Source organism: Telopea speciosissima, chromosome 8 (genome assembly GCF_018873765.1).
Source record: "Telopea speciosissima isolate NSW1024214 ecotype Mountain lineage chromosome 8, Tspe_v1, whole genome shotgun sequence".
Classification (NCBI taxonomy): Eukaryota; Viridiplantae; Streptophyta; class Magnoliopsida; order Proteales; family Proteaceae; genus Telopea; species Telopea speciosissima.
In genome coordinates this window covers 18,320,087-18,345,907 of record NC_057923.1, presented here as the reverse complement: position 1 = coordinate 18,345,907, position 25,821 = coordinate 18,320,087, and the positions used below count along the sequence as shown (strand labels likewise).

Sequence of the window (25,821 nt, the reverse complement as noted above, 5' to 3'; positions counted from 1 at the left end):
ACATCAAGGTAGTGTCTTTTTTTTTTTTTTTATAAGAGTTCAACTTATGACCTCTTAATTCTAAGGTGTTGGTCCTTGCCAACTGATCTATCCCAAACTGAGCTATCCATTAGTGTTGATAATCTCTCTCTCTCTCTCTCTCTCTCTCTCTCTCTCTCTCTCTCATACACATTTAAATTTTCCTACCCACAATGGCTATCTTTGGGATCTTGGGTTTATAATAGGAGAAGAGAACCCTCCAATAAGTGCATCTTTTAAGGTGGCAATCGCATCCATGACATTTGATATATATGAGGTGCATCTTCTCCATTCCATTTTCTAAGGTTTTTGTCGATCTCAACTGATTCCATCTAATCCCTAGCCAATTCCAATTCGATCCAAATCAGAATTGATGGACACTTTTATGATTCATGATAGATTCTTTTTGAAATGCCATTTATTTTACACTTCTTAATGCACATAAGCCCCCATCCTCTCTCTCTCTTTTGGTATGTGTGGGTGCGCGCGTGGGTACGTATGTGCATGTGTTGAGATAATTTCAGTAAGGGAAAGAAAATGCCACCTGGTCATGCAGCACACGCTGTCCTTGCACCGTAATACTGGGGCGTGCAAAATTACTATCGCACCCCCCGGAACCCCAGAAATAACCAAAGGTGTAGCGATCATTTCACCCATCTCTGTGTCAAAGTACAAGAGCAGTATGCGCTGCACGATCGGGTGCCGTTCCTTCTCCCTTTCAATAATTATAGTTCTATATTTAATGGGGTAGCCCTACTACTCTCAATCCTCCAATTAACGCTCTAAAAGTGATTGTTGTCCATGCGTTCAATTTTCAAATTCAAATATTTTAGTGTGCATTCAAAAGGTAACTACTTTATATTTAAGAGTGTATTTAGGGTAAAATTAAATTTTGGACTTAGTTGGATAATTCAAAATTTAAAAAACGGGGAAAGGTTTTGTACACGGTCGTGTAAACCGTGTACGAAACTTCCCTCCCCCCCTTAACTTTTTACTTTTCCTCAAAATTCTCCAAAATTAATCTTCATTCACAATTTTCTCTCTCTCCTCTATTCACGAACCTTCCAAGTGAACTTCCCACTCAATACATCAGAAACAGGACCTGCGACGACCAGCGAGGATGACGATGAAGAAGACTGTGACTCACAAAATTTCAATATTCTAAGTTGGAATGATTAGAGCAAACCATTTATCCAAATATGTGTAATTGTAATCTGCGACCTCCGATGAAAAATTCACCTCTGGAACGGTGCAATCAAGCTTGAGCTCCCGTTTTTGGCCAAGCGGTGCCCCACATGATGTCCACATTAGAGAGGAATTCAGAAACCCAAACGCTGGAGATGCTTCTCGATCTCTTTCCCTTTTCCTTTTCTGATTTCACTCTCAAACCCCTGATTTCTTATTCTCCCTTTCTCGTTTTCTTTTTTTCCCACTCACCCTGATTTTTCATCTCTCAAATAAGAATCTGAGATTAAAAATCCAGAATTTTGGGTGATTTCATAAAACAAAAATTAGAGTGTCAGATTGACACCAAACAAAAAATTGTTGGGTTTTTTTCCCCCTCTGTGTTTCTAGGAATCCAATTATGTTTCTCTTCTCTTCTTCTCCAGGTTTTTTAGTTTATCAAAAAAACTATTGAAAACAATTTAGGAATAACAGCGATTCACTATTTAGTAATCCTCTCTTTCTTTAAGTTTTCTTTTAAAACCATCACAGCCTCTTAAGAACGTATTTGAAAAAAAGGAATTGCAGAGATTTTTTTTTTTTTTCGGTAAACGGAGTTGCAGAGTACGAAACAAACGGAAGTTGTTTGGTTTTTTTTTTTTGCTTCATCGGAGATGAAAGAAGAGAGATACGGGGATGGGAATTGCAGAGTTGTTCGGTTCCTCATTTTGATTTTGGTTTTGATTTTTGTTTTTCTCTCTCAGCTACTGATTGTTGTGGACGACGATGAAGCTGCTTCGGATTGGCTAGGCTTCATCGGAGACGGAAGAAGAGAGATACAATGAATGAAAAGTAATTTTGGGGAATTTAGGGGAAAAGCAAAAAGTTAAGGAGGGGGAAAAGTTTCGTACACGGTTTACACGACCGTGTACAAAACCTTTTCCCTTTAAAAAATCTTAAGGAAAAATATTTCTACGCTGCAGGCGGAGGAGGGTATGCTAGCAACCTCATTCTCTCTCTCTCTATATATATCTCGATCTCCTTTCACAATAAATGACCTTGGTGGTCAAGCTGATCTATGAGCGTTGTTGTGCATTAACATGCTTTGATGCATTAGCATGCGTAGCAAGAAAACATACGTGCCTCTTTGTCCCTATTACAAAACCATTCTGTTACCCCTTCTTGGTTTGCTTTGCTCACCTATACCCGCTTGTTTACTGTTTCTCATCCAATGAGATTTTGAGAGAGAAAAAATTCTCACTATTTCTTAGATTCGTGGATCAAATTTGATCCAGTAAGATTTTTCACTCAAAATATTGTTCAACATCCTTATTTTTCAATTCAATGAAGATTTATGGCTTGTACATCCATGGGTACATATAGACATGCTCTGAAGTTGCTTTTGGCTTTATATTATATTTAAATATTGCGTGCACTTCGCTCTCACTCTGCATTTTGGGCACATGGGTTATGCGTTTATTCGAAAATGTTGCCTTTTCATAAATACCTTTAGTTTTATGAGCGAGAGATTCAACCAAGAACCCAAATCACCTACATATATGTGAAGCGTATACATACAGGTAGGTGATCTAGACTCTCAATCAATGCTCTCAAGTGAGATATTTTTTTTTTTTGGGGGGAGGTAAACTTTGGCCATTAGGTGGATAAGGCATGGTCTAGATTGCTCACATATCAAATCTCCAAGCAAATCCAATCATGTGCATCTATGCATTAGTTGTTCATTTGTTTTCAATTATTTTTGTAAAGATTTCTTTTCGTAGTGGATGTTTAAAGCTTCATTTTACCACAACGTTAATTTCTTTCGGACTAAAACTTGACATGTGAAGAGAGGACGTTAGGTTCTTATCTTACAAAATATTGTACCCGTCCAACCTGTCATGTGATAAATATTAGACCATTCAAGAAGCCCCCTAAGTGAATAGTCTAAGAAAAAAATTTCTTGAAAGGGCAAAAGAAATTCATCATCCTCATGTTTTTTTTGAATATCTACATGTCAATCACCATGACTTTCAAAACTACAAATTCATGTTGCACTTCAAAGAAACTCATACTTTGGTCCTTTGCTGACAGAAAATTTTAAAATGTGCGCAAATATAATTGGGTGCATCTAGCTGTAACCAAAGTGGTGAATTAGGGCCTCCATGATAATCCTTCTGTTTAGGGCTGCAACAGGGTCGGGTTAGGTCGAGTTTTTTAAAACCCTAGCCCAACCCTGAGTCCCCTTAGCTCGGCCCAGACCTGCCCTGACCCTGACTCAGGGCCTAAAAACCCTGACCCTGATGGGCCAGGCCCAGCCCAAGCCCGCCCTGATTGGCCCTGATTGGCCCTGACCCTGGCCTTGACCCTGATCCTGCCCTTGACCCTGACCCTGGCCTTGACCCTAGCCCTGGCCCTGACCCTGACCCTGACCCTAACCCTGACCCTGACCCTGATAGACTATATGCTTTCATTGTATAGAGTGCAAACAGACTATATCTATAAGTCATGACCACGCATGCTTTCACACAAGCAGGTAGCACTCTCTCATTTTATGATATAAAGTTATAAAATTTTCATTATCAAATAACAATATGCATTACATGTTAACTGGTATAGAAAAACTCTCTCAGTCACTCACTCTCTCAGCCTTTTATTTGTTCAATGAATTTACCGTTAATCTTTCTCAATCCTGATTATAGATTATGTAATATATATAATGTACGTAAAAATCTAATTTATGAACCCTTGTTAGTTGTTATTTGTTACATTAATAATTTTTTATATAATATAATATCATATTATCATTATACATAATCAGGTTCAAAATCAGGGTCTAGATCAGGGTCAAGATCAGGATCATCATCAGGGCAAAGATCAAGGCCAAGATCAAGGTCAAGATCAGGGCCAAGATCAGGGTCAAAATCAGGGTCAAGATTAGGGCCAAGTGCAAGGCCAAAATCAGGGCCAAAAATCAAGGCCAAAATCAGGGTCGGGCTGAGCCTGAGGCCTCAACCCGGACCCAACCCAACCTTGACTCCGGGCTAGGCATTTCTGACCCTAACCCGCCCTCAGGGCTAGAAATCTTTAGCCCAGGCCATGTTCGAGCTCAGGGCGGGTTCGGGCCAATAGGGCCAAATTTGCACCCCTACTTCTGTTTCTCTATTTCTCTGTTTTTTTGAACAAAAAAATAAGAGAAATCCGTTTGTTATCACCGGTTCATTTTTTCGTTCCTAGGAATGAACCTAGACAAAAAAGTTGTTGAGAAATAGAAAAAAGATGCTTTACTTTGAAGCTTCTCTATCCCAGAAATAAAGGGGGAGTTGTTCTTTAATGTCCACATGCTTAATTTGATGGGCAAAGCAATAATTTCATGTTCAAAATAAAACACCACCTCCAATGCAACTTCAACCATCTCCACCACTATTGCCACCACCACCACCACCTCCACCTCCACCTGCACCTCCGCCTCCACTTCTACCACTGCTACTTGTGCCACCCCCACCACTACCTCCACCGCCACCTCTACCGCCACCACCTCCGCCACAACCACCACTACCACCGCCACCGCCACCACCTCCACCTCGACCAACACCTCCATCGCCACGACCACTACCGGCACTACCACCTCCACCACCGCCAACTCCACCTCCACCGCCACCACCACCGCCAACTCCACCTCCACCGCCACCACCACCACCAACACCAACAACACCACTACCACATCCACCGCCACCAAATTTTTGGGTATTTAATGGCATTTTTAAATTTTACATAAGTTCTAGAAACAGAAATGAGTGTGCATAATAAATACGTTTCTATTTCTTTTCTGACCAAGAAATGGAAATTATTATACGTTTCTATTTCTTTTCAATATTAGTGAAAAGATTTCTAGTTGTAAGGGAAATTGTTCCAAATCAATGAGTATGAGGTTATGAATATGTAAATTGATTTGTAACAATGCTTCCATTGATCTTGTTGTTCACTATACAAAATTAGTTAGACATTAAATGAATGATTTGATAGTGAATTTATTTTTGTGATTTTTTTTTATCTTCTCACTAATTATTTATCTATTTATTTCAATATTAGTTATCTATCCCTTACAATTTTATTCTTCTTTGTTCCGTTTACATCAAATCAATCTCCCTATTTTTGATTGTTTACTTGTTTGACTTGGGGAAGATGATTTAAAGTGTTTGTACCGAATCCTTCCTCACTACTAATTATGAATGTAAGATTTCATTGTGGTTCAAGCCCGAAAACAAATCAATTTAAACCGGTATTAGTACAATATTGAAAAATCAAAATAAACGAAACCGTACCAAGCTAAAAACCAAAGTTCCTTAACAGTTTGTTTTGGTCTCTCTAATTCACAGACCGAAACCAATTCAGCCGGATCAAGAATGGACCGAATCACCTGTTTAACATCCCTACATCAAGGTGGGTCTGTTTTTGTAAGAGTTCAACTATGACCTCTTAATTCTGAGGTGTTGGTCCTTGCCAACTGAGCTATCCATTAGTGTTGCTGATCTCTCTCTCTCTCTCTCTCTCATATACATTCAAATTTTCTCACCCACAATGGCTATCTTTGGGATCTTGGGTTTATAATTGAGGAAGAGAATGCACCTATGTGTGGAGATAATTTCAATAAGGGAAAAAGAATGCCACTTGGTCATGCAGCACATGCAGCCTTTGCACCCTGACACAGGGGCACGCAAATAACTACCGCAACCCCTAGAGCCCTGAAAATTATCAGAGGTGCAGTAGTCATTTCAAAATTATAGTTCTATATTTAGTTGGGGTAGCCGTACTACTCTCAATCCTCCAATTCACGCTCTAAAAGTGAGTGTTGTCCATGCGTTCAATTTTCAAATTCAAATATTTTAGTGTGCACTCATAAGGTAACCACTTTATATTTAAGAGTGTATTTAGGGTAAAATTAAATTTTGGACTTGATGGATAATTCTAAATTTAAAAAATCTTAATGAAAAATATTTCTAATCCGCAAGCGGAGGAGGGTATGCTAGCGATCTCAATCTCTCTCTCTATATCTCTCCTTTCACAATAAATGACCTTGGTGGTCAAGCTGATCTATGAGCATTGTTGTGCATTAACATGCTTTGATGCATTAGCATGCGTAGCAAGAAAACATACGTGCCTCTCCGTCTTAATTACAAAACCATTTTGTTACCTCTTATTGGTTTGCTTTGCTTTGTCCTAATTACAAAACCATTTTGTTACCTCTTATTGGTTTGCTTTGCTCACCTATACCGTTTGTTCACTGTTTCTTATCCAATAAGATTGTGAGAGAGATCAAGAATTCTCACTATTTCTTAGATTCGAGGATCAAATTTGATTCAATAAGATCTTTCACTCAAAAAATTGTTCAACATCCTCATTTTTCAATTCAACGAAGATTTAAGGCTTGTACATCCATGGGTACATATAGACATGCTCTAAAGTTGCTTTTGGCTTTATAGAATATTGTGCGCATTTCGCTCTCCCTCTGCATTTTGGGCACATGGGTTATGTGTTTATTCGAAAATGTTGCCTTTTCATAAATACCTTTAGTTTTATGAGCGAGAGATTCAATCAAGAACCCAGATCACCTACATATACATGAAGCGTATACATACAGGTAGGTGATGTAGACTCTCAATCAATACTCTCAATTGAATTTTTTTTTTCTTTGGGGGGGGGGAGGGGGCGGTAAACTTTGCCCATTAGGTGGATAAGGCATGATCTAGATTGCTCACATATCAAATCTCCAAGCAAATCCAATCATGTGCCTCTCTATGTATTAGTTGTTCATTTGTTTTCAACTATTTTTGCAAAGATTTTTTTTCTTAGTGGATGTTTAAAGCTTCATTTTACCACAAGGTCAATTTCTTTCGGACTAAACCTTGACATGTGAAGAGAGGAGTAGAGGACGTTAGGTTCTTATCTTACAAAATATTGTACCCATCTAACCTGCCATGTGATAAATATTAGATCATTCAAGAAGCCCCCTAAGTGAATAGTCTAAGAAAAAAATTCCTTGAAAGGGCAAAAGAAATTCATCATCCTCATTTTTTTTGAATATCTACATGTCAATCACCATGACTTTCAAAACTACAAATTCATGTTGCACTTCAAAGAAACTCATACTTTGATCCTTCGTTGACAGAAAATTTTAAAATGTGTGCAAATATAACTGGGTGCATTTGGCTGTAACCAAAGTGGTGAACTAGAGCTTCCATGATAATACTTATGTTTCTTTATTTCTTTGTTTTTTTGTTCATGGGAACAAAAAAATAAGAGAAATCCGTTTGTTAACACCGGTTCATTTTTTCGTTCCTGGAAATGAACCCGAACAAAAAAGTTGCTGAGAAATAGAAAAAAAGAAACTCCAATTTGAAGCTTCTCTATCCCAGAAATAAAAGGAAGAAATAAGGAGGGAGTTGCTCTTTAATGTCCACATGCTTAATTTGATGGGCAAAACAATAATTTCATGTTCAAAATAAAACACCACCTCCAATGCAACTTCAACCACCACCACCACCACCTCCACCACTACTGCCACCTCCACTTCCACCTCCGCCACTACCACTACCACCACCACCACCACCTCCACCGCCACCGCCACCGCCACCACTACCTCCACCTCCACTGCCACCACCACCAACAACAACACCACCACTACCACATCCACCGCCACCAAATTTTTGGGTATTTAATGGTATTTCTAAAATTTTATATAAGTTCTAGAAACATAAATGAGTGTGCATAATAAATGCGTTTCTATTTCTTTTCTGGCCAAGAAATATAAATTATTATGCATTACCAAAGGTGTTTTTTTGCCCAGAAATTTGGCCCAGTAACAGAAATACAAAAAGTCATTTCTGGAATAGAAATATTGCCCAAAAACGGAACCATTTTTTTCTTTGACTCCTTGTTTTGTTCTCAAAAGTTTTTAAATCAGGGTTAGAAAGAGTTTTTAAAATGATTTGAAAGTAGCTTGTCATTATGTCATTCCTTTTTTTGTCTTTTATTTTTCTGTAAATCAAAATTCATTAATTGAATGTGGAGAATGCACAGTTGGAAGGCCACCTGGCTCTTCCATGGAGTGAAATTTGACCAAACTGTCATACACATTACCGATAGGGCCTTCCTTGCTAAGGAGTCAGCAACATAATTGATCTCCTTAGGAATACAAGGAAAATAACATGCTCTAAAATACGATGACAAATGTAAAATGTCTTCCACAAATGGTTGGGCCACTAAAGGAACATTTGATAATGCTCCCGACAAGTATTGAACAAGCTCACGACAGTCCGATTTCAGTAAAGGTCCACAATACAATCAGAAATTGCTTCCAATAAACCACTTCTGACCGTCATTGCTTCTCCCACCAGAATGGAGCTAAATGTTGTCTTCTCAAACTTTGCAAGATGAACTTGACCATGAGAAATTCGAATAATAATTCCCAGACCCCTGATACGATGATCATTTCCCCTAGAGGCATTAGTGTTGAGCTTACAAAAATGAGAGAGGAGGATGTCAACCCTGCTTAGAGCTTCTATTCACTACAACCGGTTGTGGAGGAGAGTTTGTCTAGGTGGCTGCTGGGCTTGGAGGAACTCAGAGTGTACCAAGACGAATGTATTTTAGAGCGTCTAAATAGCAAGATATTCCAAAACGAAGATATGGAGTAGACAACCAAAGGCAACCTTGGTGCGTGTTTGGCTAAGCTTCTCAGGCTTCTGTTATGGGTTTTTAGAAGCTAGTTTTTGTTGATTATGGGGGATTAAAAAGAACACACCCAATAAGAACATCCCTTTTGAAGTCTTTATCTCCTCTACCCGCTTTGAGGTTTTTCCAGCTTTTGACAATAAATATTCCAAATATATTGTTCTCATATGGAACAGCCTTCTTAACCACCCCCCCTAATCGCCTAAACCTAGCTTCTAGAGTTCATAAGCTAAGTAAAATATGCCCAAATCGATTAAATGGTTGGTTCTGTCAGCATAGATGATGATGATGGTGGCTCTAGAGGCAAGGTAGAGGTCCAACAGGGTCACAATCTAATGGAGGAAGCTGCCATGCTAACCTAAAATGTAGTAGAACCATACATAATCTACTTCAACAGGAATGAATAACAAGAAGAGATATCCACTCTAAGCATAAGCAGAATCTCAATATATCCAGCAGTGACAGCAACAATGGCTCAAAACAAAGCATCTTTGGTAAGTATTTGGATATATGGCACAGATTGTAACTTAATAGCATTACAGTGCTAAAAGCACATTCAGTAGCCCCATTGATGTAGTTCCTTCACACAAAATTCCAACCAGATCTGATGAGAGCAGCTGATTAGGGAGAAGCATATGAATATGGCAACACATCATTGAAGAGGGAAAAGAAATTAAGAAAACAAAAAAAACGTAAACACATTTTTTCCATTGATCTTCTCCATAAAGAATAGAAATCTAACACTAATGTGTACAAATATGAATATGAACTAATGAATAAGGTCAAGCACAACACATAACGATGCAGGATGTGAAAATACCGTAAATGGTAAGCCATAATTATGGCAATGATGATAAAGGTATCTGATATTTTGTCCTCAAAACTCTTCCACTTTAATGGCCTCACGAGGCATCTCATATGTTTCCTTTGATCTTGATTTCTTAACGCCAGCCGTGAACCAAACCTTGTCTGACTTGTAGCTCTCGACGGCCACATTGGTAACTTTAACCCATACCAGGACCTTGGTCTTCATTCCTTCTATCCCACTGAGCTTTCCCCTTGTTAGCACTCCTTTGACACGAGTAGCATATCTTACAACAGAGGAGTCCTTGAAGCTGATCTCACAGGTAGAGGGCAGGTACACAATCAGCTTAGCCTTTGATTCATCAAACTCATAACAAGTAATATTTTGGGGAAAGAGGCCAGGAGGTAGGTTATACTCTCGAAGGAGATCTGGTAGGGCCTTTTGTGGCTTGCCTTTATTTTTTTAAGAAAAAAAAAAAAGAGATCAGTAAGCTTCCTGTACAATGGTTTCTCAAAATTTGCAATGCTTTAATTTATGTGCATTAAAAAATACATATAAATATCCTGACATGAATAGGTATACATGAAGAAGCATTGTAGAGTATAAAAAATTGTTTGCCAAATCACCTGGTTGCGGCTACAGACAGCTAGTTGATTGGGACAAGTAGATGCACACAAATAAGGGAACACTGAAAGTCTGAAACATCTTCCACAGGGAAGTAAAACAATTTACATTCCATTTAACAACATCCATTGATATTCTGCAGAGCTGGTATTACATTAAGCAAAAGACTGATAATTTGGAAAGATTGGTCAAGAATGATTAAAAAAAGAAAAAAGTGAAAGATGTTAGGTTTCAGAATAAGTTGCTTTGAGTCATCATCATGAGAGGAACAAGTGTTCTCCAGGTTATGTGAATGGCGAAAATACGGTTACAAATTATACACAGTTGTCATTAGAAACAAATAAAGAGAAATGTAGCCAGGGAATCATCTTTGAAGGACCTTTTCCTCCCTCCATTAGGAAGATGACTATCTTGTCGATCATATAAAATGTACCATTCAAAATGATATCTTTCATTTGTTACCAAAATGCTTACTCAAACAACCATTACAAATTCGGTTACAAATTATACACAGTTGTCATTAGAAACAAATAAAGAGAAATGTAGCCAAGGAATCATCGACCTTTTCCTCCCTCCATTAGGAAGATGACTGTTTTGTTGATCATATAAAATGTACCATTCAAAATGATATCTTTCATTTGTTACCAAAATGCTTACTCAAACAATCATTACACATTCATATAAAAAGAGATGCAAAATAATTTTTTAATGCATTTCAGGACAGCCAGGATGATACCAAAACCTCTCAGAGACTCACCGGATCATAGTATTCTACTAAAGCCACAATTAGGAGTGTTCAAGCCAAGAAAAGAGCAAAAATGGCAGTCAAGCTAGCAAAGAGAAAGGGAAGGCTTGCTAGTAGAAAAGGAGAGGATGGTGCCTAGGCAATCATGTTGTGTAGATGATTGAGGTCTGGCAGAGAAGCAAATAGAGTTGAAACTCTTTGAATTTCATGGGAACAATTTGATAGCAGAAAAAGTTTGTTTATTGTATCATGTATTAAAACACTTTGATGTAGATCATGTATTGGATCTATTTCATGGATTTGAATTTCATGGGAACAATTTGACAACAACAGCTTTGATGTATGTTTAATTTGTGTGGATGATGTTATGGGAACAATTTGACAGCAGCAGCTTTGATGTATGTTTAATTTGTATGGATTATGTCATGGGAACAATTTGACAGCAGCAGCTTTGATGTATGTTTAATTTGTATGGATGATGTGATGGGAACAATTTGACAGCAGCAGCTTTGATGTATGTTTAATTTGTATCGATGATGTGATGGGAATAATTTGACAACAATAGCTTTGATGTGTGTTTAATTTGTATCGATGATGTCATGGGAACAATTTGACAACAATAGCTTTGATGTATGTTTAATTTGTGTGAATGATGTCATGGGAACAATTTGACAGCAGCAGCTTTGACTCTTCTTGTTTAGGCAAGAGAGAAGTCATGGGTTTAATTTATATGTTGTATGGAAACAATTTTATAGAGGTGTGGATGCATTTCAGGTCCTTGTTTAATTTTTGTGGATTTCATTTGAGGTCTTTGTTTAATTTGTGTGGATGATTGAGGTCCTTGTATGGATGATGAGGTCCTTGATTTGATTCAAGTAAGAAGATAAAAAATGACTCATAGACACCAAGTTATAAAATGAAGACCATTTCATTACTAATAACAAGGAAGGTTCTTCCACGCAAGTACAAAAATTCAGGCCACAGTAGGTCATCAAACTTCGTAAACCTTTATCAATCTTTTACAATCAACAATACAAAGACCACAATAAGTAAAGCTAATACAATATGACCCACAATCTTCATTGTTTCAACAAACTTCTCCAACCGCTTCAATCTATTATTCAGACTGCGGACCTCCTCCTTCAACTGTTGCAATTCAGGACTTATTTCAACTATATCAGTCATGGGGTTGTTTCTTGGTGGATCTGTGGTCGGAGACAATTCTCTTGGTTCATCCATAGGAAAACACCAGGAGAAGTATCCACATTTGTTTTCTTTACAGCAATAGTAGAACCTGTGCTTATTATTTTGAGCCTCCCATATCTTGATTGCCGCTCTTCTATCACATCTACATTTTAGGTTCACAAAATTTAGTGAACCTAATAAGTTGATGTCATTTAAACTTGATAATGACGTCTTATCTGTAAAATTCACAAAATAAATATCAGACGATGATTCTTAAAACGTTGATGTAAGCCAACACAAAGAAAAACAAAGGGAAGGGTGTCTCAAACTCTATTTTGAATAGAGTGAAAAGGTTCAAGGCAATGGATCTATAATTTGACTCTCCCCATGAAGAGATCCAAGATGCTCTAGTTCAGGTGGACAAAAATTCATCGATTAGCATAACAGCTTGAGTGATTGAGTCTGGGTTTTTAGGGGTGCACTAGAAGGTGGCCTTGGGAATTGAAGACAGAAAATTGAGTATTGGAGGAGGAGCCAGGAATGAGCTGTCCGTGCTCAAATTTACATGGATCTTGTTCAGCCAAGGTGTGAAACGAGACTGATGCTTAACCAAAACAAATAGGAGTATGATACTCAAGGTACAGTTTGGCCATGCCCTTATGGGTTGGTCCTAGCTATGCTCGATAAGAGGCCCTAACATGTCGCAGCACAGTAAAGTGCAATGAACACAATGGCACAGTGAAAGGTCACATCCCAGATGAGGGGTTCAATATTGAGAGAGCTACAAACCTTGAACGAGGTAGGGAAGGGAAGGAAGAGGAAAGGGAGAGAATGGAGAGAAGAGGTTCACTTACCTTCACCGGAGAGTTGCAGGTCTTGCAGGTCGCAGGAGAAGAAGAGGAACAAGGTAGGGACTAGGGAGGGAAAGGGTTTCCAAAATGGGAGGCCCTAACGGTTAAAATGGGTTTAGTGGGGGGGGGGGGGGTTTAAAATTGTCTTTTGCATTTCATATTTGTTAGAAGTATCCTGTAAAGGGTAAAATGGGAAGTCCCATTATCGAGAAACAGCGTCAGCCTTTTGGCACTGGACTTGTCTTCTCTCTTTTTGTTTTCCTATTTTACCCCTGTAAAGGTTCCCCTATATTAATGATAATATCTGGCCTCTCAAATCATTATTGAGAGTCCAGCCTTTCTCTCACTCTTTCCTCTTCTCCTCTCCTCTCCTTCTATTTCTTTTTCTATTTACATGGTATCAGAGCTGGTCTGCTCAAGAAGGCAGGCTTCCACTTCCTCTTTCACCCCCTTTCTTATTTCCATAACCTAAAGAAGCCGGTGGGATAACCTCCATCAGATTTTGAAGATCCTATAAGGATCCTCTCTGCCGTAGGGGGTAGTTTACCCCATTCTTGATGCCTTGAAGGTGTTGGACAGATTGCAGCAATGGTTTAGGGACATCATATCAGGTTCGATGTCCTTTATAGTGCTTTGTGGTTGATTGGGATATATTTCTGGGATATTTTGGTACTTTTTCATTGCTGTAAATCTACTCTTTTGGAATGAATGTGCTGCTGGATAAAGATTGACATAGATATCGATTTCTTAATCGATTGTGTGGTCTGTAATTGGTCATTTTGCTTGTGTTGAGCTGCTGTTATGATATCAGTTGTTTGTGTTGGCTGCTGTTATGCTATTGAAGTGTTCTTTGAGCTACTGCTGTACTATCGGATTACTCCTATTGGACTGGTCTACTGTTTGAAGGCCTTTCTGTGTTGATAAGCTACTGCTTGTTGGTTGCTCTGTTATGCACTTTCGGGTGCTTCTTTGAAGATTGAGTGCTGTTTGCATTGGCTTGAGAGCTACTATTATTGGATTCCTCTTTGGTGCTAATTATGGGAGAGACATCGAAGGATACCAAGGCTGTGCCCAAGGTTGTATCCTCATCTCCAAATTTTCTGACATCTAAAAAGCTAGAAGGGAGTCAGAATTTTCAGCAATGGCACAAGATTGTGACCTTGGTTCTCACAGAAGGGGTGAGAAACTTCACTTGACTGGAAAGAAACCTGCTACCATGGATAATGATGCTTGGGAGGTTGCCGATGCTCGTATCTTGGGTCGGATGTTAAACTCCATGGATAGTAATATTGTAGACCTTGTGACCCATATTGACACTGTTAAGGATCTATGGGATTATCTGGCTTGTTTTACTCTGGACACAATAACCTCTCCAAGATTTATGAACTCTCCCAAGAGTTTTATCGGGTTGATAGGAAGGGTCGACTCCTGACCCAACACTTTGCTGATTTCAAGAGGATGTATGAGGAGTTGAATGCTCTGTTGCCCATTAGCTCTGATGTTACCCAGATGCAGCAACAGCGTGAGCAACTAGCAATTATGAGCTTCTTGGGCAGTTTGGGCCCTGATTTTGACTCCGTACGGTCTCAGATTCTTGGAGGTGTTACAGTTCCTTCTCTTGCAGACACTTTTTCTCGAGTTCTTCGTGTGTCTCGTGACACTACTCGAGTCTCTTCTGGTTATAGCACTGCTCCTATGAGTGGTGCCCGCAGTGGGGGTTGTTAGCCTACCAAGTTCCCCCCCAGCTGCACCTTCTGCTAGTACTCCTGACTTATCTGAGAGATCTGGTCCTCCAAGGACTTGCAACCATTGTGGTAAATCTGGTCATATTTAGCGTTATTGTTGGAAACTGCATGGCAAACCTCCACAGTCTAAGGTAGCTAACACTGCCAGTGTTGATCCTGCACCCCCACTTGTACCTGTTGAGGACAGTCGTGTGACTTTGAAGAGGAGGAATATGCTCGCTACAGCCAGAGCAAGGCTGCTCAGGACCTTTCTTCCACTGCTACTTTTGTCTAGAAAGGTAATGCCACTGCGTGTCTCTCCACTTCTAGGCCCTGGATTATTGATTCAGGGGCCTCAGACCATATGTTTGGCACCTCAGGTATCTTTTCCTCTTTACAACCTTTGCATTCCAATGTTACTTTAGCTGATGGTTCTCGTGCTACAGTCAGAGGCACTGGTACTGTTTGGCCCACTTCTTCCTTGTCCCTATCATCTGTATTGTTTTTGCCTACGTTCCCTTTTAACCTTTTGTTTGTTAGCCAACTTACCACTGCCTACAACCTCTCAATAACCTTTTACCCTGATTGTTGTGTCTTTCAGGATTTGCAGACGAAAAGGACAATTGGTAGAGGTCGGGTACCTGGGGGACTGTATCTTCTTGAGGACTCCTCTTCCGTTGCTTGTTCGAGCATAGCCTCCCCTCATCAGCTTCACTGTTGGCTTGCTCATCCGTCCTTATAGATTTTGCAGAAACTGTTTCCTAGTTTGCGTTCTCTTTCAGTTTTAAATTGTGAGTCGTGTCATTTTGGGAAACTTCACCGTGTGAGTTATCCCCCTCGTATCAACAAACGGGCCTTACATCCCTTTTCTTTAGTTCACTCTGATGTATGAGGTCCTTGTCGTGTGCCTTCAAAGTTGGGTTTTGTTTATTTTGTTACTTTTATTGATGATTACTCTCATGTCACTTGGTTGTACTTAATGAAATGTCGATCTGAATTGTTCTCTATCTTTTCTTCTTTGTTGCTAAAATTAAAAATCAATTTGGATCTTACAATTAAAGTTTTGCGTAGTGACAATGCACGGGAATACTTTTCTGCACCTTTTTCTAATTTTATGACCACTTGTGGAATCATTCATCAGTCTTTTTGTTCTGACACACCCCAACAAAATGGTGTGGCAGAACAGAAGAATCGTCACTTGATGGAAGTGACAAGGTCCCTTCTCTTTGAAATGAAGGTGGACAAGTCTTTCTGGGCTGATGCGGTGTTGACTGCCTGTTACCTTATCAATCGTATGCCCTCCTCTGTCCTTAGTGGTGGCATTCCTATGCTTTACTCTTTTCTTCTGAGCCCTTATTCCCTTTGCCACCACGTGTCTTTGGGTGTGTCTGTTTCATTCGAGACCATACTCCAGGGTTATCGAAGTTAGACCCCAAAGCCATTAAATGCATTTTTGTGGGATACTCTCGTGTTCAGAAGGGGTATCAATGTTATTCTCTTATTCTTCGCAAGTATTTTGTTACTGCTAATGTTTCTTTCTTTGAGTCTCAACCTTATGTGCATGCGTCTATTATGGATCCTTCTTTGGATGAAGACCTTCGTCTTTGTGTTACTCAGCCTTCTTTGCAGATGCCTGTTGCACCACCTCCTGCAAAGCCTCCAATTATTCATGTTTATCACCATGAACCACGGAGAGAAGCTGTTGTCCCCAATGCTGCCCCGCCTGCTGCCACACCTGTATCGTCTGCGGATCCTATTTCTGGTCCTATAATTTCTGACTTGGATATACCCATTGCTCATCGGAAAGGTACTCGTCAGTGTGTTAAACACTCAATCTCTTCTCATGTTTCTTATTCTGGTTTATCCTTTACTTTTCGCACTTGCCTTTCCACTATTGCATCTCATCCTATTCCTAAGACCACTGCAGAGGCATTATTTATTTCTGGTTGGAGGACAGCTATGGAAGAAGAATTACAGGCTTTAGAGCATAACTGCACTTGGGATCTTGTTCCTCTACCACCTGGAAAGTCTGCTATTGGTTGTTGTTGGGTTTATGCGGTCAAAGTTAATGCTGATGGCTCTCTTGCTCGCCTAAAAGCTTGATTGGTGGCCAAGGGCCATGCCTAGGTGTATGGTGTCGATTACTTGGATACCTTTTCTCCGGTTGCCAAACTCTCCTCTGTTCGAGTCTTGATCTCCCTTGCTGCTTCACATCACTGGCCTTTGCATCAACTCGATGTCAATAATGCTTTCCTCCATGGCTACCTTCATGAGGAGGTGTATATGGAGCAACCTCCAGACTTTGTTGCTCAGGGGGAGTTTGGGCTAGTTTGTAAATTGAAGAAATCTTTGTATGGATTGAAACAGTCTCCAAGGACCTGGTTTGGCCGATTTACAGAGGTGGTCCTTGAGTTTGGCCTGTCACGATGCAATAGTGACTATTCTCTTTTCTATCGCCAAATAAATGCTGGAAGAATCTTTCTGATTGTATATGTTGATGGCATTGTGATTATTGGTGATGGCTCTACAGGCATTGATAGTTTGAAATCTCTGTTGTAACATCTACAACAGAGATTTCAAACTAAAGATTTGGGAAAGTTAAACTATTTCCTAGGAGTTGAAGTGGCTCAATCTCGGAAGGGAATATCTCTTTCACAGCGTAAGTATACCCCTGACTTACTTACGGAGACTGGGATGCTAGGGTGTAAACCCCTTGATAGTCCAATGGATCCAAATATCAAGCTTATTGCAGATGAGGGCGATGCCTTTGATGATCCAGAAAGATACAGAAGGTTGGTTGGAAAGCTGAATTACTTGACATTCACTCGACCTGATATTTGGTTTCCGGTGAGTATTGTAAGTCAATTCATGTCATCTCTTAGGACATCTCATTGGGATGCTGTCATTCGGATTTTGAGGTATCTCAAGAAGGCTCCTGGACGAGGAGTCAAGGATTAGGATACACTGATCATGGTCATACACGAGTTGAGGGATTTTCTTATGCAGATTGAGCTGGATCACCGATGGATCGAAGGTCAACTACAGGCTATTGTATACTAGTTGGAGGTAACCTTGTCTCATGGAAGAGTAAGAAACAGAGTGTAGCGGCTAGATCAAGTGCAGAATCCGAGTACCGAGCCATGGTCCATGCTACTTGTGAGCTAGTTTGGTTGAAGATGTTGTTGACTGAGCTTGGGTTTGAGAGCTCTACACCAATGCAATTGTGGTGTGACAACCAGACATCAATACACATTGCCTCAAATCCCGTATTCCATGAGAGAACTAAACATATTGAGATGGATTGTCACTTTGTGAGAGAAAAACTCCAACAGGGCGTAATCTCTACAAAGTATGTCAAGACTGGAGAATAACTTGCTGATATGCTTACCAAGTCTCTAGTAAGTGGGAGGGTTGACTATATTTGTAACAAGTTGGGCATGATTGATATATATGCTCCAACTTGAGGGGGAGTGTTAGAAGTATCCTGTAAAGGGAAAAATGGGAAGTCCCATTCTCGAGAAACAGCGTCAGCCTTATGGCGCTGGACTTGTCTTCTCTCTTCTTTTTTTCCTATTTTACACCTGTAAAGGTTCCCCTATATTAATGATAATATCTGGCCTCTCAAATCATTATTAAGAGTCCAGCCTTTCTCTCACTCTTTTCTTTTCTCCTCTCCTCTCCTTCTTCTTTCTTTCCTTCTATTTCTTTTTCTATTTACAATATTTAACACCATCAGCCAAAAGGGGTACGTAAGTAATTTTTTACATCATATAGTAGGTTGTATTTATGGTTATAGTACAAGGAGGTCTGTATAATCTACTCCTAAATTTAACAATAATTCAAGCCAGCTGTGTGTGGACAAGTCTACTAGCCTCAAAACTAGGGGTATAAGTTTGGCCTTGTCGGCCCGAACCCACCTTGGCCTGATCAGGGTCTGGGCTAAGATAAACTGGCCCTGAGGGCGGGTCACGGCTGGGAATTTCTGGCCCTGAGTCAGGGCCGGGCTGGGCCAGGATTGAGGCTTTGGGCTGAGCCAGGCCCAGCCCAGCGCAACCCTGTCTTCTTCTTCTCCCCAGCCTGGCCCAGCCCTTGCATCTCCCTTCCCCCTTCCCTGAAAGAGTTGGACCAGAAATTTATATTTCATCCTCCACCCGTGCCATGCATAATGCTGAAGGCTGAGATGGACAAGGAACTATATCATGGGTATCCACTGCCCAGTGGCTTTTAATTTCAATTCAACTGTTCCGGTTGAATTCTGATATGATGTCTCAAAGCGTATAATGGTCTATATGTATTGCTTGTCCGAAGAGTGGTGGGCATGAGGTGCGTAGATCTTTTTAGCAGATGTTTGAGTGCCAATATTTTTGCATTTGTAATTGGTTAATCCTTTATTTGAGTTAGCCAGTTCTAATCAACCAACCAATCTGGCTGCTTAGCCAGTTCAGAAGGTCAAGATCAGTACTCCTCATGCCTAATGTTGTTCAATGTCAGGGCCAATATGGGTCAGCCCGGCCCAGCCTTGAGGGCGGGTCAGAGGGTTTGATTTTTCAGGCCCTGAGTCAAGTCGGGTTGGGCCTGGGCCTAGCTAAGGGGACTTAGGGTTGGGCTGGGCTTTTAAAAAGCCGGGCCCAACACGACCCTGTTGTAGCCCTACTCAAAACAACATCCAGATGCATGTACACACACATGCACACACACACAAACACACAAAAAGAGGTACACAAATGGACCAACATCATTCTTCCTATTTCTCGTCAAGACTTCAGTTCAAACTCCATCAAGATTTTCTAATTTCATTTCATTTATTTCAACCATTATTGGGTAAAGCAGCCTATGAAGGTTTTAAGTATCCGTAGGCATCGTATCATATTGGCCAATACGCATCGGTTTCGGTGGCCTATAAAAAGTTTGTATCGACCGATACGGTCCGATACAGGTAAGATACACCTGATACGACTATTTTAAACTTGCAAAACACAACCGAAGGCCTTGAAAACTTGCTTTACTCTTCGATATGATTGGAGGAAATCACAAACAACAACAACTCAGCCTTATCCCAACTAAATGGGGTCGGCTACATGGATCATTGCCCTCCAATCAGTTCTATTCGAGGCCATACTTGATACAAGGCCTAAGCCATGCATGTCTTTCCTCACCACTTCTCCTAAGGTCATTTTAGGTCTGCCCCTGACTCTTTTAGTTTCTTCAATCTGAATTAAATCACTCCTCCGTACTGGAGCATTCAAAGGCCCCCGTTGAACATGACCATGCCACCACAAACGACTTTCTTGTAGCTTATCATGTATCGGAGCTATTCCCAAACCAGGTCTAATATGATCATTCCTTACTTTATCCTTCCTAGTTTTGTCACTCATCCATCTCAACATCCTCATCTCCGCTACACTGAGTTTATCTATATGATGCTTCTAACATAAAAAAAAAAAAGACCCTAATCTTCACCATTTCAACAAGTTTTGGGGACTTACAGTGCTCAATCGAAACAGATACCATGAAGCAAAGAGAGTCCACCTAGCTACATGCCCCGCAACCCTCACTCAATGCTCCCCTTGTCCAGCTCTCCTCTATTGGTAAAAAAGTGGTAAAGTTGCAGATCTCTATTGTTTTTTGGTGCTCAAATCTCTATTTTTCTTAACCTTTTTTTTATGCATCACTAGGTTAGGTAAAAAGCGACTCAAATCCTTGCATTAAGATGACGAATATTTACATATTGCATAATAAGGTGTTTTCTGCTTCAAAACTGTATTTTATATGTATCATAAGCATGGTTCAAAATTTCGCGATACATCGCCGATATATCGGCATATTTCGGAAATCTTGACACTACCGAGACAAGATTGGCTTCCGAAATGAAAAATATTCAAATTTCGGTATATTCCGTGAAATTTCGGTATATTACTTAAACTATGTGTATTTAACTATTTATACATCAGGGTCCGACCGTATACTGTCAATCAAGGGTGAAAACCCAAAACACCACTTTGAGTTCATTTTTTTGCAATATGAAAGTTTAAATATGTTTATTTATCTTAAATAAGGGTATACATGAAGTATCATGCCTTAATATGGCCAAAAACCCACCGAGATGGAGTGCCGAAATATGGCAGAAAAAATACCATATTTCGCCAAAATTTTGGAATATTTCGCAAATTTCAACCAGCCCAAAATGGCGAGAAGAGACGAAATTTCAAACCATAAGTACATTCATGCGTTTCTTGACCATTTCCATCTGTATCTTTAACGTTTCTTGCATCCCTATGATATGATACGATACGATACGCTATGATATGTCTCTTAAATTCAGCCCTCCGATACCTGACACCGATACTTAAATCCTTGGGCCTATTGATTGTAAGCATTCTAATACTATTCCCATCAATTATCTTCACTCAAAATCAACATAAAAAAGAAAGATCCTCAAAGAATACGACCATTAACATTAAAAGGAGCTCTGGTCTAAGCAATAAACTATTTCAATGCTTTCTCAATAAAAATCTATGAATGACAAGTAGGTTGAAAAATGATCCAAATCCAGCTTGCTGCCAAGGCCTAATACAAACTCTGCTGCAACTCCTTGGGTCTGTCTACCCATGCAAAACTCATCATCTCTACCCAAAGACAAAATTTTCACAAATATCTACAGGAGTAGTTCCATAAACAAGCAGACTCCAAGTTTGCATTAGTGTAATGATGGTAAAATGGAGGGGGGAAAAACCCAAAATTTACACATTAAATAAATTCTTGAAATAGACAAACATAGTGGAACAAATAAAATGTCCAAAGTGGTTAGCCTTTTAAGGAACAGAGGCAGTAATAAAATTAAATAGAAAAGGAGCTTGAGATGAGCATTTTAAGTGATTAATCTATATGATGAACAGTATTATCATTATCTTGAATTCACTTAAACAAAAGAAGCAGATTGAAGGAAATTGGTCCAAACCTTTTAGTCTGTTGAAGATCCATTTAGTCTTCTCTTCAACAGTATTGGATAAAGACTGCAATAATGAGCATCATTCAATATGTGAAGAAATGACTCCAAGGAGAGGGAAAAAACAGCAGAAACAAATGTATTTAAGATAACACCAGGTGAGCACTAAACCTCCACCACATACAATCATGTGTTTGGTTCCATCATGAAAAAATTAAGAATGAATGTGCATCAGAAGACCAAAATGTTGCAGTAATGTAGCTTCTCTGTTTACTCCATGCTTTATCAGAAAACCATTCAAAAAGAAGCAGAAATTTCCATCCACTGAGGATACTTTAACATGCACTGCCCAAGCCCATCAGGATACTTCAACATGGCTACCTAATTATGTAAGATACTTCTACTTTCAATTTAAATTTTGTGTCAGGTACTTAATGAAAAATGTCAAATGTATCAGAGTACAATATCTGGAATCTGGATCCAATTATCACACTGCTATGGATTATCTATAAAGTGTCTTTATGAAGACTTTATTATTCTTAACTTCATAGTTCTTCCCCCTTTCGCAAGTTCAGTAAATGAGATGGAAGGAAATTCTAAAATTTGCCAGTGGAGGGACCCATACCTTCAAATTTTCAAATTACTGAGCTAACAGTACAGAAATCTACACATAAATTGCTACCTGTGCAGATAATGCATCTTTGGTCACATGTGGAAACATAACTAAGATATGGGTGCATATTTTTATTAGAACAGTTATATAGTTCCTAGTCCTCTCAGCAGGACTTTTTCTTTCACCTTTATTTTATTTTAAGTAATATAGTTTCAAATTTTCTAATGTTAACCATACATAAATGTGTTAGTTCTGCAAAAAATATCAAAATCATATCTAAGATCCTCTATATATTTCATATCCATACACAACAAACAAATTTAATGTTTAAATGTTGAACAACATGTGAGTCACTCTTGGAGATGGAATACAATTTAGAAACACACAAAAGGAGTAAAAATGTAAACCTTTTGGTGGCCCACAAACAAATTTAATGTTTAAATGTTGAGCAAAATGCGAGTCACTCTTGGAGATGGAATACAATTTAGAAACACACAAAAGGAGTAAAATGTAAACCTTTTGGTGTCCCAGAAGCATTATGAAACAATACATGCATGTAAGAACATTGTTCAGCCATTATATTGATAAAGACCTGATGGGATTCCAACACGTAAGAATTGAAGCTCTTAAATTTTTTTAAGTGTTGGATGCTAACTAGTATGTAGGCCTACAAGCATTTTTCCTGCAGTTTGGTAGTTTGAGGTCATAGTGTGGATCAACAAAATTAGGAGTTTGGCCTTTGGTGTTGATATTATTGTTCTCTACATATTGATAGTTATTTCATCTTTGAGAATTAAAACGGTTTTTTAAATCTTTTCCTAGTCTGGATGATCTTCCTTATTGAAAATGAAATGGGAAAATCTGCGGTTTGAATCATGATCAAAAAGCACAATCATCACTCAGGTTGAACCACCCTGATCCCAATATTAATTTGTTTTCTCTTAATCATAAATATTGGTTAAAACACATTACTAGAACTTCTTATAATTTTCACAAAATCCTCCCTAACCGTAGATTCTTGAAGCCTACACCTTGACCCACTTTAAGATTTTTCTTTGAAAGTCAGGAACCAATAAGCCTTCCAGGAATGACCCTAGTTGCCTAAAGATCAAACCTTCCATGTAAAGGATTTTAGTGGAGATTGTGGGACAAATCCCACATTGACAACAATTTTAAATTATTTTTTATTAGAAAACAGAGGAGAAGTTTATTCTCACAAGAGTCTTAGAGATACTAATGCCATAGCATATAACAGGAAGAATGGCTTCCAAAAACTGATTTGTTTTTCCCTTGGCCTTTTTACCGTACATGATCTTTTCCTTCCTGTATTGCCATAACCATTTACTTAAAGAATAATTTCCAACTCTATGAAAAAGGTTGAATCCAAGGCCTCCCTTCTACTTAGATTTGCAAATCTCCCCAATTCACCACCAGCTCATATTTTTAAGTCATCCATCCTATTCCATAATAATTCTCTTAAAAGGAACTGCAATTTGTTAGCCATCAACACCAGTAATGAAAAGAGAGATATAAGGTAGTAGAACTAAGGTTCCCAAAGGTTTCCAATGAAGGAGACAAATTGATCTTCAGTTGATTAATAAGTTTTATTTAATTTCGAAGAATCTTGCAATACACAAGTCAAAGCTTGAAACAAATACCAACTGAATGAAAACTATCAAAACAGATGTGTCAAGACAGAGGGAATTACAAGGAAATAAGATGAAGATAATAAAATAATTGGTTGAACAAACCTTACACACCCATTCATAGAAAATTAGATTGGGCTGAACTAGGGTAACTATTAAAAAAAAAAACAGCCTTGAAAACATCAGAAAGAAGGGTAACAAAGAGATATTCAAACAATGCACCCAATCCATGTTAATGCTGTTCATTACCACCGATCCAGTAAACTATTTGGACTAGAACCGAAGGGTTAGCAGAATCCTATGAACAGATCATGACCAAAGAAACACAAGAATGCTAGATCAAATTGGAGATATCAGAAAGACACAAACAACAAGAACATAAGGACGACCTTATAATCCTCTTCCGTCTCCCATAGAACTCTGTTCTTAAACCTGGTAGTTTTGTAGAATCAAGATAAGATTGAGAGAATTCTCAAATGGGTAGTGTACCAACAAACAGCATTGCATGAAACAAAGGCCAAAATTATGGCAGGAAACAGAGATAAATTCAGAGGTAGAAATTACAGAGAGACAGACAAGCAAAATAAAAGAAGAAGGAAAGAAGATAGATAGACTCATTACTCACAGTGATCTCTCCAGTAATGCTGGAGATCTCCTCCTTGGCTTTCTTGGAAATCCAAAAGCTCCCAGATTTTAAGCTTCCCACTGTCGTTAGAGCTTTCTCCATTACTAGTGCTTTCTCCATTACTGTCCCCTCTCTCTCTCTCTCTCTCTCCCTCTCCACCGTTCCGTGTGAGATAACAGAGAAGAGCTCTACAACACCTAATTTCACCACACCACTCTCCTCAGTTCACCTTTTGAGATAGACAGGCCACCGTAACTGGAAAACTGATGTGGCGCCCGAAGTTTTTCTTTCCATTTTATGGTAAACCGCTAGTAGCGTGGGACACGAGCCCCTGTAACGGTCACTCTATATCCACTTGCGTGTGAACAAGAAAAGGTTCCCCATTGGTCAGGCGAGGTTCTTCCCGTTTATTTATCTAACACAAAAATATGTACTCATTATCATATTGTATAGATAAATTTTTATATAATTAGATAGATATATCTAGTTAGAGTAAAAAAATCAGGCTTTAACTAGGGCAAGTTGCTCGAGTCAAGTCAAAATTTTAAAAAATTTGGTCAAGAGTCGTGTAGACTAGACCAAGGTAAAAAATGACAAGACTAGATCATAAATCATCCAAGTCGAATAAGATTCAGTATTCTTACGTGAGTCATGACAAACTCGACAAGTTTAGTTGCTTTTAAAAAAAACATAAAAGCGATTTACTTAGAAAATGAGTTGAGTAAAATAGTAAATCGGTATTATAAAAATGGAAGTGTGGAAAAGCAAGACAAGATAAAGTAAAGAATGATCGTATCAACTTCAGCCCATTGAGTAAATTTATTGTCAATTTCTTTCTTAATAGATTTTTCTTGCCATTCTAGTGATATCATTTTAAAATTTTCTTGTTAGTAGGAATTGGAACAATTTTCTTCTACCCAAAAAAAAAAAAAGAAAAAGGAATTGGAACATTTGAAATTTTCTTATTAATTGGAATGAACATTGAGGGATGGTAGGAGTTGGGCGTAAGGGTGTCAAATTGGCGTTGAAATTGAATAAGTCGAAACAAATCAAACCGAATAAATTATATTCAAATTTGATTATGGAATGTAAGAACTAAATAAATTTAATCAAAATTCAGTTCCAATTAGGTAGAACTGAATAC

The 25,821-nt window shown here is 38.9% G+C and overlaps 1 protein-coding gene across 1 annotated transcript; it reads right to left on the bottom strand.

Annotated features, from left to right (window-relative positions):
• Positions 1-9,664: 9,664 nt before the first annotated feature.
• LOC122638307 (uncharacterized protein At5g01610-like) lies at positions 9,665-24,835 on the bottom strand. The gene is made up of 3 exons (XM_043831208.1): positions 24,678-24,835; positions 21,806-21,860; positions 9,665-10,170 (listed from the first exon to the last, which is right to left on the bottom strand). Exons 1-3 carry the CDS (start codon positions 24,795-24,797, stop codon positions 9,791-9,793), a joined length of 555 nt encoding a protein of 184 aa, XP_043687143.1. The 5' UTR covers positions 24,798-24,835; the 3' UTR covers positions 9,665-9,790.
• Between the last annotated feature and the right edge of the window lie 986 nt (positions 24,836-25,821).